Genomic DNA, 14,877 nt, shown 5'->3' on the forward strand with positions numbered 1-14,877 from the left:
ATTAGAATTTTTAAAAAGGTAGGTAGATCGCGCCCGCATGGAGATCTCAATATTTTCAATATTTTCAGAAAGTTAACTTCAAATTTCACCTTGTTAAGGCAAGATTTTTACGGTTTTTAGCAGAGTGGCGCAGAGGTTAGCGCGCTGGGCTCATAACTCAGAGGTCCGTGGATCGAAACCACGCTCTGCTACTTTTTACTTTTTTTGTCTCGAGAGGTTTGGCGTATAGTTATGGTTTACCCATATGTTTTTGCAGATGAAGAGGGGAGTTGGAATGTAAAACTGCACCCAAAACTAAAAGAACAGTTACAGGGACGACGGGAACGGAGCAAGTGGTCGTAATTTTTCTCCCGGAAGCGAACGTTCACATTCATGAAAACAACCTTCTACAGTGAATCTACACCCAAAATAATTACAGGAAACGGATTTGTCATCGAACCGCTTTCTATCCAGTAGACCGAAATTGACCATAAAAGAAGAGTATCTTGTCAAAATACCCGTTCATTCGACATCAATCTGTTTGATTAAATTAACGTTAACCATAAGGTCAAATTGTTCAATCGTATAACACCTACTTACGGTCAGTACTGATTGTGAGTAGCCTTTTGCTACCTTACCAAGTTACCATTAGTTCGATCACCAGATGTTCACGACAGTCTCCCGCAAACCGATAATGTTTTTATCTGCGCGTTTTATAATTATAGAATCGAAGTACATACTCAAAATATACCATAACCTGTAGCAACAATCTTCACTAAATGCAATATTATTCTTACAACTAGACCTGTTTGCAGAGTGCAGACTGTACTTGTGATCTATGTTATTTGTCATTTACAAAATATTGCAATGATAGATTTATCTGAACATATTAATTCATACTTAAAGTAATGCAGGATAAAGTACAAAATAATATAACAAGCAAGAATCTTAAATTGGGTAGAAGTTCGCAAATGTATGTACGTAACTGTCTGAAACTATTAATTTAACGTACGCGAGAAAACTCCGCGGGAAGGGACCATTCACCGGGCATGTCTGGATACGCGTTCGTATGTCACTATTTTTCTTATTATATCTATATAATTTTTACGGTTTGAGTAAATGGGGAGTGTTAAACTGGGGAAAAATGATTGGGTAAATATAAACTTCGAAATACTGGTGCATAATAAGTATGTTTAGGCATTAAATACATATCATATCATATTTATATAATTACTGTATCTATATATACTTATATATAGATAGACATTTTATGTAGTATTCATAAAGTTGCTTATCGTTAATTATACGTACTTGTATACGTACGTACGTGTTCTTTTAGGTGGTAAGGGGGGATCCATAAATTACGTACGCAGCGAACCAGGGTGAGAGGGGTCCAAAAAGTGTGACAAGCTATGACGGCCTCGAGGAACCCTGGGGGGAGGGGGTGGTCAGCTCCATGTATTACGATTGAACGAACCAGGGGGGACGGGGCAAGCAAACGTGACGGACCGCTACGAAGGGGGAGGAAGGGGTGAAAAAAATGGTGGTTTTCTGCGTACGTAATTTATGGATGCCCCCTAAGTCTGGTGGTTCATACTTCATGATCAGTGAATTGGTCAGTTTAAAATTTAAACGTACTTTGTACGCACTAGTACTTTGTACGCACGGTACTTTGTACGCACGGTGCTCGTACTTTGTACGCACTAGTCCGACTCATCTTATGGTTAGTCCGACGAACTCAACACTGGTCAACTGCTTCCACAAAACGTTGAAAACACATTTTGCTTTAAGTTAAAATTTTATTTTAAGTTAAACTTTTGCTGTTGTTGCCGTTCGCCTGACTGCATAGAATCGAATACACAACATTATTTCTACCAGGTAAGGGTACAGTAACGTTTGTAAAAATTAATAAAGTACTTACGGTATACGCTTTTAATGTTATGACTCCATACTGTCCAGTAATGAATAAGATTCTTCGCATCGTTGCGGTGGAACAGTAAAGGAAAGTATCTTTATCGGTCCCCGTCCAGGTTAGCAACTTCCGTGTTTTGCAAAACGCTTTACGTTTACCTTTAACCTTTAAGGCGAATCTTCGATCGATTTGCGTAAGAAATTAGCGGTGGGCTAGATGATTAATTGTGAGAACTGAGGAGTGGTTCTACGTTTTGCATTTACACTTACTCTTTTGTTTCAACCTGCTCTGCATTTTGACTCAGCATTCTTAAATATTCTTATTCTTCGATCGCTTTTTAGTCCTAAAGAGCCAAAATGGTTGGAGTCCACGCGTTCTTCGGTCGTGTTGATAAGGTATTTCGAATTCTACGGAATTCGAGAAAATGCATCAAGTGAGTGACCGTTTACTGAATTGCTGAGTTTTTCCTCTGTAGGACGATGAAAAACCAGCCACCACGGGTTTCGACGCTCACATGACCCCGGAAGATAAGAGCAGGTTTGATGCTGCTCTGGACAGACTGCAGGGAGATGTGCAAAAGGATTCTGCTTACAACTCACCGTAAGTGCATGCTTAAATTTGACCTGCTACGAAATCGTTATCAGCTGATTCCTTCATCCGCTTTCACATTAATGATTCTGCCGTAGTTGGATCCTTTTGCTTGCGTATTTTACCGTTTGAATTATTACAAATTTCTATCCTCCTTGCTTATTTCTACCACGCGTATATTCTTTTTTGGGGATTAATATTTTAGGGGTGGTTCTGAGAAGGCGGGAGCAGGAAAATCTCACCGACTGGGTGGATCGACTCCCAAGACGCTGGCCGCGTAAGTTTTCAGATCAATAGACGAATCGTTATCAGTTGGTGAACATACGATATCATCATCATTATAATTTATAAACAATACAACAAGCAGTCACCTTTTTTGTACTCGTACAACTGCAATTTACGCCATTACTGACTTCCGTATGACTACAGTGCCGGATGGTGACATTTGTTTTGAAACTACAATGGCAGTTGCATATAGGCATCTGTAGATTCGTGTTGCGTTTTTCATTTTTCTAGAAGTTTGAGCAAAGGGTTATCGGCATTCGAATTTCCGGAATCATCGGGGTATGCACCAGTCACCATGCAGAGCTTATTATGAACACAACTACATAAGCAACTTCTGTAGAAACTTATTGCATTAGTTCAGTTCCATTAGTTTATCGCATGGTTACTTGCTGTCTCGAAAGCAGTAAGTGAGTGTGAGTTGGTCTACCGGTTACAGTATTTGCATTTGTTTCACCAGTCTTCGCCAAACTTTAACGGCTCGTAAGACCCCGCAACAGGAGTACAACGAACTGATGGAAGAAATCACTGCAACTCAGTAAGTTAACTGTCCTGTGGTCAGTTTCGTCACTTGCATGTATCGAAAATTTGAGATTCCAACTTAAATCTTTTCAACAAGGTTTTCGGTATGTAATCGTAAACTGCTACGTCTTTTACCTAGGCTTACTGGTCAGTATCAGGATTCGGACCTGATGGATATCACAGTGACTCATGTTCATGCCTGGAATGCATTCTGGATCCGTACTTGCAAAGTGGGAATGAAGGAGAGACTAGATGGACTTCTGGAGTATATGGAACGCATTCTTTCGATCTGGTGTACTGGCAGTGGTGAACCGACCCTTAAGAGGTAAGACCTGTAGTTTCTCGAATGAAAGTGACGGTCTTCCGTATATATGGCATGCACGTAAACTTGCGATAAAATGAAAGTATAATAAGTAATTCCTGCTTAGCGCTGCTGGAGGAGAATATGTTCTGGTGAATAACGGTAATGCATTGGGCCGTATGTGCCGTGCTGAGGTCATTGCCACTCTGCCGAACGACATCGTCCGTGTGTTACTCGTGGATTACGGAATCTCTCAGAACCTTTCTTTAGCGGGCCACATCATCTATCCGTTCCCATCTGATACAGATGTTATTGACTGCCCAGGTCTGGCTAAGCGCGCACGTATGCCGGAAATCGACTACGGATTTTTCCCGCATGACCCCAAGGAGTTCGAAAACGTTTTCAATCGCGCTGTGAACGACTACGCTTTACGTGGAATCATCCAGCGTTATTCCACGGATGGGTTTGCGGAAATTAACTTGGAATACCGAAAACCTGACGTCAGTTGGTTTAAAGACCTTGGCCGCAAGCTTAGTATGATGGGTTTTCAACGCCCAAAACTGTAAGATGTTGCAGCGATCATCTCAGATTTGATTGTACTGTGTACAAGCGTCTGCGTGTACTGAATTTTTTTGTTGTTTTGCAATGTGCAGAGCCCCGGTGTCGCGCAAAAATAACAAGTATTTCGACGTTGCCGCGGGTACATACACCACTTGGACTTTGAGGGCTGTCGGGAATGCTGCTGTGATGTACCTGTGGCCGAGTGATGCCAGTCCGTTTCTCGACTTATTAAAGGAGACCCTGCGCGATGTGATGGCTCGAGTGCCGAATGTTGTGGGGACCATGTAAGCATATTATATTATTATTTTTTACGGCAAAGAGTTTGATTTTATAATTGATTTTTGCTAGATTGAAGCCTGTTTATTATATGCACATAGTTCACGTGTGCTTAGTACACATGCTTCTGATCCACGGCCGTCAAATTGTTCGACTTAAACTTCTGGTTTTTATAGTCCACAGGAGAAGGATTTAGTGGGAGTCTGCTTCAACGGGGACTGGTACCGTGCGCGAATTCAGTCAGTTCATGTGGAAAGCTGTGATTGTTTGCTGCTTGATCTCGGCAAGGTGGTGTTGGGCGTGCGTTTTGAAGACATTCGCCCGATTTGTGAGGAGCATTTGTTCAAAATACCCGCTTTGGCTATGGAGTGCTGCGATGCGGAAGTTGCTAACATGCTTGGAGACGCTTTTATTAACTGCAGTGATATCGAAAAGGATAGGCAGCTGGCAGCACTAACCGGTGGAGCTTATAGTATGCTGTCACCTTTTATGGAATCTACTCTGCAAGTGGAAGTGTTGGAGGTGGTTTACGAAGGTGAAGTGGATCAGCAGGGATGGGTGGATAATGATTATGCGATGGTTACTCTGTATTTGCAAAAGAATGGAAATGACCGCCCTAGTCGGTATAGCGAAGCTCTGTCCAAACTGCTCCCAGGAATTTCATCGCAGAAACGTACTGAATCCCGCTTGGACGGTATTGCTGTGTGAGGTAGCCGAGCTCAGTTTTCGTGACCGTTTGCATGTCGTATCAGTTAGCTAACTTTAGCTATCAACAGCAAGTTGTATCAGAATTCCTTGTCTAATGGAAAGCTGTTTTCGTGTTAATTTTTCAGTGTTTTATAATTTTCCTTTATTGGACCTTAGTGAGCGGTCTGACGGTATTTCACCGTATTTTTGTACAGGCCTTTAAAATTTCCTTGGATGCGCACGTTTGCTAATTTTACAGGTTTACACGACAACTCCGAATAAAGGTTTCAACTATAATAATACATGCATGTTTTGTCGACCTACTACTCGGGTAGCACCCGTATTAAATGCCGCGCAGCGCCCACGCAATTAAAAGATACTACAAGCCCATCCGGAAAGAAAATAGAAACCATTTTTAGAACACCAAATGGTCAAAACAAACAGCCGCATTTTTAGAATACTACATGGTCAAAACCATTTTTAGAGCCATTTCAGAACCATTTTTTGAACAATTTTTAGAATACTAGATGGTCAAAACAAGCAGTCGCAGCCAGTATTTTACAACAAACACCGCATTAGAGACAAACTGAAGATTATGAAGAAGCGCCGTAAACTTCAATCTACAAAACACAGTCATCGTGAATTGAAGCCCAATCCAATACCGCGTTGGGTATGAGCAGATAGGCGGGCCACTTCGTACTGTCGATCCAAATTTAACATTAGTTCTTCCTGGTTTCGAATTGCATCTGGTAATGGAGCAGAATCTGCAACTGCGTTACCGCCGGATCCTGCAAAAAGTATCAAAAATGCAACACGGAAACTGTCACAATCACTGAAAATCTGTAACTCAAACAAGCCTTACTTGTAAACAAAATATCTTAAGTTACATATGCTATAGCAGTTTGGTTTTTTTTGTAAGATTCCGGATTTACAGTTTTATCTCGTACCAACGAAACGACAGAAAAAACAGAAAAAGATAAAGCCACAGAATTTCGCCAAAATATCTCAGCATTACTTTCGCTAGTTCCTCCAGTTTCTGTCTTCAAACCCATGAGTTTTCGGAATTTAGTGGCAACAGCACCATCGCTGTCACCAGAAAATGTTGCATGTTGCCACATTACAGCTTTTCCATCCACACCAGGTTCTTCCTTTTTAGCCTTGCTGCCCTGCCACAGCAATTTACGTTTCTCTTGCTGCTCAATAACTTTGGATATATTAACATTCTTTGGATTAATATAGGCAGGCAGTTTAGATAGCTCCTCGTGGGATAGCTGTTTTGTGGGATACATGTGCTTCATTTTTTCTTCAAATCCGCGAGAATTTCGTTCTTTTTCCCTGTAGCCATTGTGCCTAAAAATCAAATCAGTGTCCAGATACCGACGTGTCGCATGCATTTGCTACTACTGTACATTTTCACTTTCCTAACAGAAAGGACTTGTAAAATTAATGGTATATTGTTAGCAAGCTACGGCAAACCAAATGAGTCCAACTTCTCAATCAAACTAACTCAATAACTCAATCTACAGGGGTGCTACGCCAAGTTCGGGCAGTTTTTCTAAAAAATTACTATAGGTCACCTACCAACAAAATTATAGTTACTCAATTTTTGTGTGATCACCGTATGTCTTACGCATCTTTTTTACTACGAGACGTCGCACTGGGGGCGTGGTCTGAATTACAGGTGGATTTAAACTAGAGCAGACCCGCATAAAAATTCGGCTCGACCCATGAATCGTGGTACACTTCCTCCCGTTTGAAATTTGTTTAATAATTCCGCTAACGCTATTGTCCAAAATTGATAATTTTGGGCTGTTTGCCATTCAAAGTTCTTAAAGAATACGTCTTATATCGATCTATTTGAACAAAGGATTCGTGACCCTTGCAATATTACTACTGCCGTTGTGAAAATGAAGGACGGTGCCCTTTGTGGGTTCGCAGGACAACCACGAAATGTCGGATGCATTCGTCCCAGGTAGAATCTCGTTCGCTAAGCGTGAAACAATAAGCTTAGCATTTTCTTTTTCACAAAAAGCCCACGACACCCCGTTTAAACACGTTTCAGCATTAACCAAAACTTTTTTTGGCCACAGCTTTGGTGGCTTTTTCGGCCAATCGTCCGCCAGTTCCACCTTACCGCCTAGGTAATAACTATCGTGTTGGACGCAAAAATCCTCTACTTTAGTCTATGCCCCATTCATGGAGAGCAATATCTCGAAGTTACCTAGGTCAGCGCGTTAGGCAACCGCATTCTTCCACAGACACCTTTTAACATACCTATGGGAGATGCACCTTGTTTCGAGGTCATCTCCAGCACCGATCCCGCCAATGTTATTTGCTCACCCAAATTATGGCGCGCACAAATGTTTTCGAATTTAATTTATGCAAGTGCCCGAACTTGGCGTAGCACCCCTGTAACTTCACTTTGTCTTTCTTCGCGAAAAATTCGAGATTTATTAAAAGTACTTCAGAAAACAGAAGCCGATAAAACATAAAATCGTAAAAATCAATAAAATTTACAATAAAGTCATTGAAAATATTAACAAGTGCTACCTGTTGTCACGATTTTTGGAGTAATCGCGGTATCTGTCACTATACTGGCTACGCTCTGGAGATCTGCTGCGCGACCTGACAAGTCAAAATACCAATAGCCAATAAAAGTCAAAATACCAATACTAATATAACAGTGTTCCAAAATAAAACAGCAGAAAGAACCTTTTCTGGTCGTGCCTGGATTTATAGGCGTGACGATCGTAGCTAGAGCCGCCACTTTCCCGTCTTCCCGAACTCCTGTCGCAGTGCCTCGGTGAACGACGGTCGCGCTCCTACATATGTCGACAGATATTCTTCGTAAACATAAAACGTAATCAACAGAACGAAGGTTGACATTTTAACGTATTAACTAAACGCCAAGCCGCAAAGAGGCGCTTTCGACGTTTTTCACGAAGTGTTGCAGCATTCTGTTAACATAATATTATAAGACAGCTTTGTAGTCCAAAGATTTGCGCAGGTGGCGGCAAGTTAATTTATCATAAAATAATCCAAGTTACCGTTTCCACTTTCCACACTCAAATAGCACAGTTTTTATTTAGGCAAAGCCCCAAGGGGTAGTACAGATGTTACAGACTGTTACTGATTAGTTACCTGGTCATGGGTTTTCAAATTCCTTTCTCTTCTACGCTCATCGCCGTCAGAGGGGCCACAGTCAAACGCACGGTTTGTTTCGCTTCGTCTATCGGGAGATCTCCTGTCGCGAGGGTTATTCAGTGGTGGCGAAGTGGTTGTTACCTAATCAACACGCTCCATTCCTAACTGATTTCGAAAGTATCAACCTCTGTGTGCCACAACAAGATAAGTACAAAATTACGGCATTAATCAGAATTCAGGATGCATTGATTTACAATGAGTTAATCGAAATGTTATTCCGCATTTTACGCACCTTGCTAGTTGTGATGCGAGATGCTTTGGCCCAGTCTTCAGACTGTCTTTTGGAGGCCTTCAATGCGGAGACCTGCGCCACTTCCGATGAACTGTCCTCTTCATTGTCATAATCGACTAATGCCAAACGCCCAGCCATCATGTAATACGCAAAAAAGGCTTGTTTGCGCCAAAATGATTACGCAGTCATTAGAAACTGAGTTTATGGTTACAATCAATCCACTTTTAATGCATTTAATTTTACGCTGGCTTTGGTGTTTAAACCCATAAACCATAGCCCGATAGGGACAGAATAATGAGAACAAGAAAATCTAAAACCCACAAGTAATGATGATACTGTGCAGGATCACCTGCGCAAAATCAGGAGAGTGCAGTAGAAATCAATATTTTTGAATAGAATTTCTTCTCAAAACTTCTTTTAACCATCACTCACAAAAAGGATTGCATATTTACTACCAAGTACCAATTAGTAATTACCAGGTATTATTATAGACACGACCCTATAAATGAATTTTTTAAAGATTTGAAAATCGTAAGCGGAAGTACGAGTAGCACAGGGTTGGAGGAGCGGGTTTTATCATTTATGCCATGCTGATGCAACTGATCTTGGCACACAGAATATGTTAGCGACTAGCGACAGATTGTGAATTTAAGAAAGTAAATAAACCAATGTTTTCGCAAATTAAACACAACTATAAAGTGTGATCCTTACGGTTAGCACTAACTGTAAGCAGCTGCTGTGGACAGATATTGAAAGTTAATCCTATCTCCTGCTAGTTCATAATGGAAGCGTTTTCGAAAGCTAATGGAAGCAGAAGTGTCGAAGATGAAATACAGAAGGAACTGAAGAATGTAATGGATGATCTGCCCTGCCATAATCCTGATAACTTCGTCGCCGGCGCTTCGATTTGCGGACACAGACCGCGGCTAACGATGATGGAATGTGTGCCTCCCAGTGGGATTCAGCCGGGTCGAACGGAATCTTTATGTAGAATTGTGGATGATAACGATAATCCAAATCTGCGATACATTCGTCTGCATTCCGTTAGCGTTCATCCCACCACCGGAAATAAAATTGCATAGATATCGGTATGTTTGTCTGTTTTATGACTTTTATCCGTCCTGTTCTGTAATTTTTACTGTAGCAGATAATTATCGTTAGTCCGCGTGGTTTTAAGACTTTTTGAGTTGGTCATGAACAATCTCATGCTTTCAGTATTGAACGGTGTGTTAGTACCGTTCATTCGATCATTTCGATGTATCTGTATGCATTAAATGCACCATATGTTTCTATGGTTGTACAACTGTAACCATAAATAAATTAAGCTGACCAGGGAGAAAACTGAAACTTAAAGCAATAATGCGGAAGACAAAACCGCAGATTGTGAAGTGCTGAATACTGTATATCAGGCCGCGAAACTTACGATAAACATTTATTTAAAATTTAAAAAGGGAATCCACAACTGAAACAATCACCCAGCCATCATTATATGTAGTTCCAATAGTTCCAAATTATAGTTCCAATATCCAGCAAGTGACAAATGAAACAAATCATCAAATAACTAGTCTGCGCCATCACACTTCGCTTAACTCCTTAACGTTATTCCACACATACTTGAAAAACAAAGCGTTAACATTAAGCTGGTCCAAACGCGATGCATGTCTCTCTGCAACATACCGTAAATTTGCCGTAATTAATATATATTTTTTATCTAAATTTAAAAATTACTGTACCGTGAGTACTGAATAACGCATACTTACAAAATCAAATCCCACACATTAATCGATGCAGAGCATCGATTGATGTGTGGGATTCGATTTATACTTGTACAACACTTACAGTTAAATTTAAGATGCAAATACAGTATTATCGAGTTTTATGTGAACTGCAAATTAGAGTCAAAATGTCAAATAAATATATTGCGTTGCATTTGCACTTGTTGCATTTCAACCATATTTTTCTGCTGACCATACTCCATAGAATTTAGAAACACTAATACATTTTCAAGCCGCATGGCAACAAATTATATTTACAACTTCACGAGAAAATACTGACCAGTGTAAGGAAGCAGGCCTTCCACAATGGTTTTGATCTTGGAAAATTTTAGAAGGTCTTTTGGATGTACACTACTGAAAATACAAGCCAGAGTCGTCTGTGCAGCAAAGGTGTGTTTGCTATTGGTATTCCACGCCATGATATACATAAGCAGCTTTTCTGCAAAACAGTTTGGTTGTCAGAAATCATACAACGTTAGCGAGAGGTCACTCATACCTATTTGGTTGTGCTCCAGTGCACGGATAATGCTGTGAAGATCTTCGTTGTGGTGCGCTTTTTCCAGTATCTCTACCGATCATCAAAAACAAAAGCCCTGTAGAAACTCTAGACGACATGTGTACAGTATTCCGCCGAAATATCTCGGCAGGCAAATAACATAAGCGACCACCCGCTTTTTACCGGTAATGATTTTTAAAAGCCGGTTAGGTTGATCCAGATTTAACGCCAGCTTAAAGGCTTTCCCATATTCGTTCATATCAAGGAGATTCGTCAGCTCTTGCTCTCTGCGTGCAGAAAGACGCGAAAATCAACTAACGTTTCACTGTACTTCTTGGTTCGATAATACGTTTCAACTGTATCTTACTGAAGTATAAAAGTATCCAGTTTTTTCCGCTCTTCCTCGTGCTCTTGTTCCGTAATATCAGACCACATTAAAAAAACTGAATCTTCTGCTCCTGTCAGAATGCGGTGTTCACTGTCTGACACACACATTGTCCAGACTTTGTTTTCATGTTCATCAAACGTTTTTACACAAGTATTTTTTCTGACATCCCACAACTTCAGAAGTCCATCCGATCCGCTGTAATGAACGAAATAAATGTTTACAGTCGAATCCAAAAACAGCGAAACGACGAACTCACGATGAGAGGATCTGCAGACCACGAGAGAGAAAAATAAACTTCATAACCGAACAATCGTGACCCTCAAATGTCTACAAAACAAGCAAATGTTGCATATAGATCTTGCTACAAATCGGACGCAAATCGCCCCTACCTTCACACATGTCAAGCTGGACAACGCCCATAATCGTATGGAACCGTCCCCGGAACTTGTTCCTATAATCTACGGTTGTATTCGTTATATTCTCCGAAATCACGTACAGCACATCACCTGCTGTGCCAAGTGCCAAAAATTTATTACCTGATCGTGAGGTGCGAAAAGTACACACCAAACCGGTCGACGATGTCCTCTGAGGACACCTTTCAGCTGGAACGGTTCTTTCTTCCAGACCTAGAAGTGTTCCATTACATCAAAAAGGCATCTTGCGGTAGGATACCTGTGTTTTCGAGTCCACCCATCCCAGTTTTTTCGTTCGCTAACATGAGATATAATGCCAGAAGGAAAAATACTATCATAGGCATCATAGCTGCTCACTTTTGCGGTTTTATCACTCGCCGCACTGGCTACCCATTTCGCATCGGGAGATATGGCCAAAGAATTTATTCCATTTTCATGTGCCACTTCGGTATGTACCGCTTCGGCGGAACATGCTGATCGCTTTCCCTCTTTTTCTACCCGTAAATGCCACATTTTGATCGTGGAATCTTCACTGCCAGAGATGAAGAAGGGGCGACTACTAGATCTAAACAACGAAAAGGAAGCTGCGGAAGCTGCGTTTCTCTAGAACATTACGAAAGGCTGAGCAAGATGACCAATATCACCTCGAAGCGACCAATGCTCCTACGGAGCTGGTATGTCCAGTAGCGACGGCGACACATTTTATTTTCTTTTTCTTTGCATCGAAAGTCCATATCCGAATGTTGTTATCCTGCAAAATTCACTTACATCTATCTACTGAGATTGTCAGTGCCAGAGAGCTAGAGATGCGCATGTAAAATTACGCTAGAAAAATTGCTTTTTTGAACTGTGTAAGTGCTGAAGGCCCGTAAGCGGAACTGGTGTTTTTAACTGTTGCCGCGAGAATCTACTCATTGATATGTAGTACCTTAGAGCCACTGATGATCAGTCCACTTTCCGGCACGACCGCAACACACAAAACCATATCCGTATGTCCCTCTCCAAATACACAGTGCGTGGTGCATAATTCATAAACTTTCAGCCGTTGAGAATTTGTGGCAACAACCGCAAAATTTTCGTTGTCCAAAAACTTTATATCGTAGATTTTGTCATTAAACCCGGAAAACTGAAACACGGCTAATTACTACCTCGTATAAATACCGAGGAAATAAAGCTCTTAAAGATACCGTTAAATATACCTGTACTTCAACGGTTAACGCAGGAAAATCATAAACTAGAATGCTCTGATCGACTAGCACGACAAAGAGTTTGTCCAAACCATCGGATAAGCAGATTTGCTGTATGCGATTGGATTCTTCAATCGTTTGGCGGGGAACGGAACGGTCACTTGGAAAAATTAATCGACTGTTCGAAATATCCCACACCGAAAGGTAACCTGAGACAATCGAATAAAATGCACTAGTACACTTCAAATAATACTGTACTGATCGTGTCGTGACAAAAAAGACAGCATATATTACATTAGGAAAGAACAGATAATAACTTACCTCTAGATCCGCCACACAAAATATTCAATGCACCATTGTCAGCACCGAATTCTGGGTAGTTTTGTGACGGCAAAATTATAAAATTTTCAATTTCCTGTCACACAGAACATAAACTGCAATTTTTAATCGAATTCCCACGTTCATAATACAGAATCGCTGATTAATCAGTACACTTACGTCCGTGAGTACAATTGATACTAAATAACTTAAATTACAGCACCTACCTCAAAAACGGGTAAAGTTTTAATCTGTAGAAATTTGCGAAGATCCCATACGATCAGCACTTTATCACGCCCGGCACTGAAACCACAAAACAGTGATTTCACAATCCATATCCAACAACCTGGAGCACTTCACCATGTCCATGAGGACCATCACACCTGATAAGCTGATCCATTCCAGCTGCTATCTGGATGTCAGTGACTGCACTGAAGTGTCCCTTTAGTTCTGCCAACTGTTTGGATGGGTTTAAATTCCAGACACGTATAATGTAATCGGCATCTGCAGCGGAAAACAACCGCTGTTTCGAATGGTCAGGATGAAATTTCAGCACGCTAGAAGGAAACAGAAACATTTTAACAAATGCGTATTTCGGCAAAGGGGATTCAATGGAATAATTTGCACCGACCTAACCACGCCCTGGGATCCACGGAAGCTGTGCGTGTGGCACTTGGACGCGGAATGCCAGATTTTAACTGTTGAATCACCGCTACCGGTGGCCAGCATTTGTCCCAGTGGATCGAAGCACATGGAGACTACCGGCGCTCGATGCACTGCCTAGAGAACCAAGCAGAACAAATTTAAAAAGTTTCTTAAATCGGATACCGGATAACCTACTTATACTGCGCAATTGCGAGGCGATTGTAAAAACACCGATTCTAAAAATGTTGTACCTTCCAGGTTTTTATGCAGCTGCCCTGATTCACATCCCATTCTTTTACCAGAAGGCTTTTGCTGGCCGTGAACAGGTTCTGCAGAATTAGCATGCCGAAGTAAGCGGTAAAAGAACCAACAAACAAATACCAGAAGACTACTAATTCCATAGTAGTGTTACGGACTTGTGTAACAGGATTCAGTGTGAAGACTGTTATGAGATCCAGCTCGTCAGTCTGGATGGTGCGCTCCACTTGCCCGGTTGCCGGATCGAAAACTTTGAGTGCATTTCCGGCAGAAGAAAATATTTTTCCGTCGGAAGAAATCTGAACCCATTTAGCAACATTTAAACCACAAGGCCAATGTGGAGAGATATTGGGAATGCCTACCTCTATTTTCCCAGCCACATAAAAAGGGTCGAATTTTTTGCAAACCGCGAAACTGAAAGTGACAACATTTGCATTCTCCATCCTTACATACCCGTCATTCGGAATTCGACATAGAAAAGGCTCACTTACTTGGTTTTTAATTTACTTGTGGAACCCATTGCAATTACGAATGCGAGCTTCGCGAATAATACAAAAAAGAAGTCACAGACACGCAAAGATTTCTCAAAATCATCAGCAAATCCAGATCAGTCAAAAGACAAAACCCAGATTAAACTCATATAATTGTAATTGCAAGGTCCAGCTGATAGTACATAATACATTGGTTTTTTCCCGAATAAAAAATCCCTGGATAACGGTTAAACCCGCAAATTAGGATAACATAAATAATAAAATCGGAATCATAAAAATGATAAAAACAATGAGAAATGAAATCGCAAAATATAAAATTCGCTTAAGAAAGCTGAAATCAAGCGCAGCTTTCATACGTGACA

The 14,877-nt window shown here is 41.0% G+C and overlaps 3 protein-coding genes and 1 non-coding gene across 9 annotated transcripts; 2 read left to right on the forward strand and 2 right to left on the reverse strand.

The window, feature by feature from the left end:
• Positions 1 to 118: 118 nt before the first annotated feature.
• Positions 119 to 191, forward strand: Trnam-cau (transfer RNA methionine (anticodon CAU)). Its single transcript has one exon. It is a non-coding gene; the product is annotated as a tRNA-Met (tRNA).
• A 1,508-nt stretch (positions 192 to 1,699) lies between these two features.
• LOC129581481 (uncharacterized) lies at positions 1,700 to 5,414 on the forward strand. 5 transcript variants are annotated; one of them, XM_055472587.1, is made up of 10 exons: positions 1,700 to 1,857; positions 2,233 to 2,286; positions 2,367 to 2,491; positions 2,685 to 2,756; positions 2,996 to 3,043; positions 3,222 to 3,299; positions 3,423 to 3,608; positions 3,712 to 4,146; positions 4,238 to 4,429; positions 4,598 to 5,414. In XM_055472587.1, exons 2-10 carry the CDS (start codon positions 2,248 to 2,250, stop codon positions 5,127 to 5,129), a joined length of 1,707 nt encoding a protein of 568 aa, XP_055328562.1. In that variant the 5' UTR covers positions 1,700 to 1,857; positions 2,233 to 2,247; the 3' UTR covers positions 5,130 to 5,414. The 5 variants fall into 5 exon arrangements, with proteins under 5 accessions (XP_055328562.1, XP_055328564.1, XP_055328565.1 ...); XM_055472589.1 differs by lacking the exon at positions 1,700 to 1,857 and adding an exon at positions 1,867 to 2,009; XM_055472590.1 differs by lacking the exon at positions 1,700 to 1,857 and adding an exon at positions 1,950 to 2,084.
• LOC129581484 (arginine/serine-rich coiled-coil protein 2-like) lies at positions 5,386 to 9,765 on the reverse strand. 2 transcript variants are annotated; one of them, XM_055472595.1, is made up of 6 exons: positions 8,545 to 9,765; positions 8,250 to 8,393; positions 7,836 to 7,930; positions 7,659 to 7,733; positions 6,124 to 6,458; positions 5,386 to 5,896 (listed from the first exon to the last, which is right to left on the reverse strand). In XM_055472595.1, the coding sequence occupies exons 1-6, from the start codon at positions 8,683 to 8,685 to the stop codon at positions 5,742 to 5,744; spliced, it is 945 nt and encodes a 314-aa protein (XP_055328570.1). In that variant the 5' UTR covers positions 8,686 to 9,765; the 3' UTR covers positions 5,386 to 5,741. The 2 variants fall into 2 exon arrangements, with proteins under 2 accessions (XP_055328570.1, XP_055328569.1); XM_055472594.1 differs by having other exon boundaries at positions 5,387 to 5,896; positions 7,821 to 7,930; positions 8,545 to 9,762.
• Positions 9,766 to 9,859: 94 nt separating this feature from the next.
• Positions 9,860 to 14,866, reverse strand: LOC129581480 (transducin beta-like protein 3). Its single transcript, XM_055472586.1, has 20 exons — positions 14,516 to 14,866; positions 14,387 to 14,438; positions 14,183 to 14,323; positions 14,018 to 14,095; positions 13,753 to 13,901; positions 13,505 to 13,678; positions 13,349 to 13,424; positions 13,125 to 13,218; positions 12,816 to 13,012; positions 12,545 to 12,742; positions 12,261 to 12,367; positions 11,974 to 12,181; positions 11,740 to 11,829; positions 11,593 to 11,661; positions 11,460 to 11,530; positions 11,183 to 11,398; positions 10,999 to 11,102; positions 10,816 to 10,887; positions 10,600 to 10,758; positions 9,860 to 10,210 (listed from the first exon to the last, which is right to left on the reverse strand). The coding sequence occupies exons 1-20, from the start codon at positions 14,542 to 14,544 to the stop codon at positions 10,119 to 10,121; spliced, it is 2,376 nt and encodes a 791-aa protein (XP_055328561.1). The 5' UTR covers positions 14,545 to 14,866; the 3' UTR covers positions 9,860 to 10,118.
• Between the last annotated feature and the right edge of the window lie 11 nt (positions 14,867 to 14,877).

The sequence above is a fragment of the Paramacrobiotus metropolitanus genome, unplaced genomic scaffold (assembly GCF_019649055.1).
Source record: "Paramacrobiotus metropolitanus isolate TYO unplaced genomic scaffold, Prichtersi_v1.0 Parri_scaffold0000005, whole genome shotgun sequence".
In the NCBI taxonomy this organism is placed as follows: domain Eukaryota; kingdom Metazoa; phylum Tardigrada; class Eutardigrada; order Parachela; family Macrobiotidae; genus Paramacrobiotus; species Paramacrobiotus metropolitanus.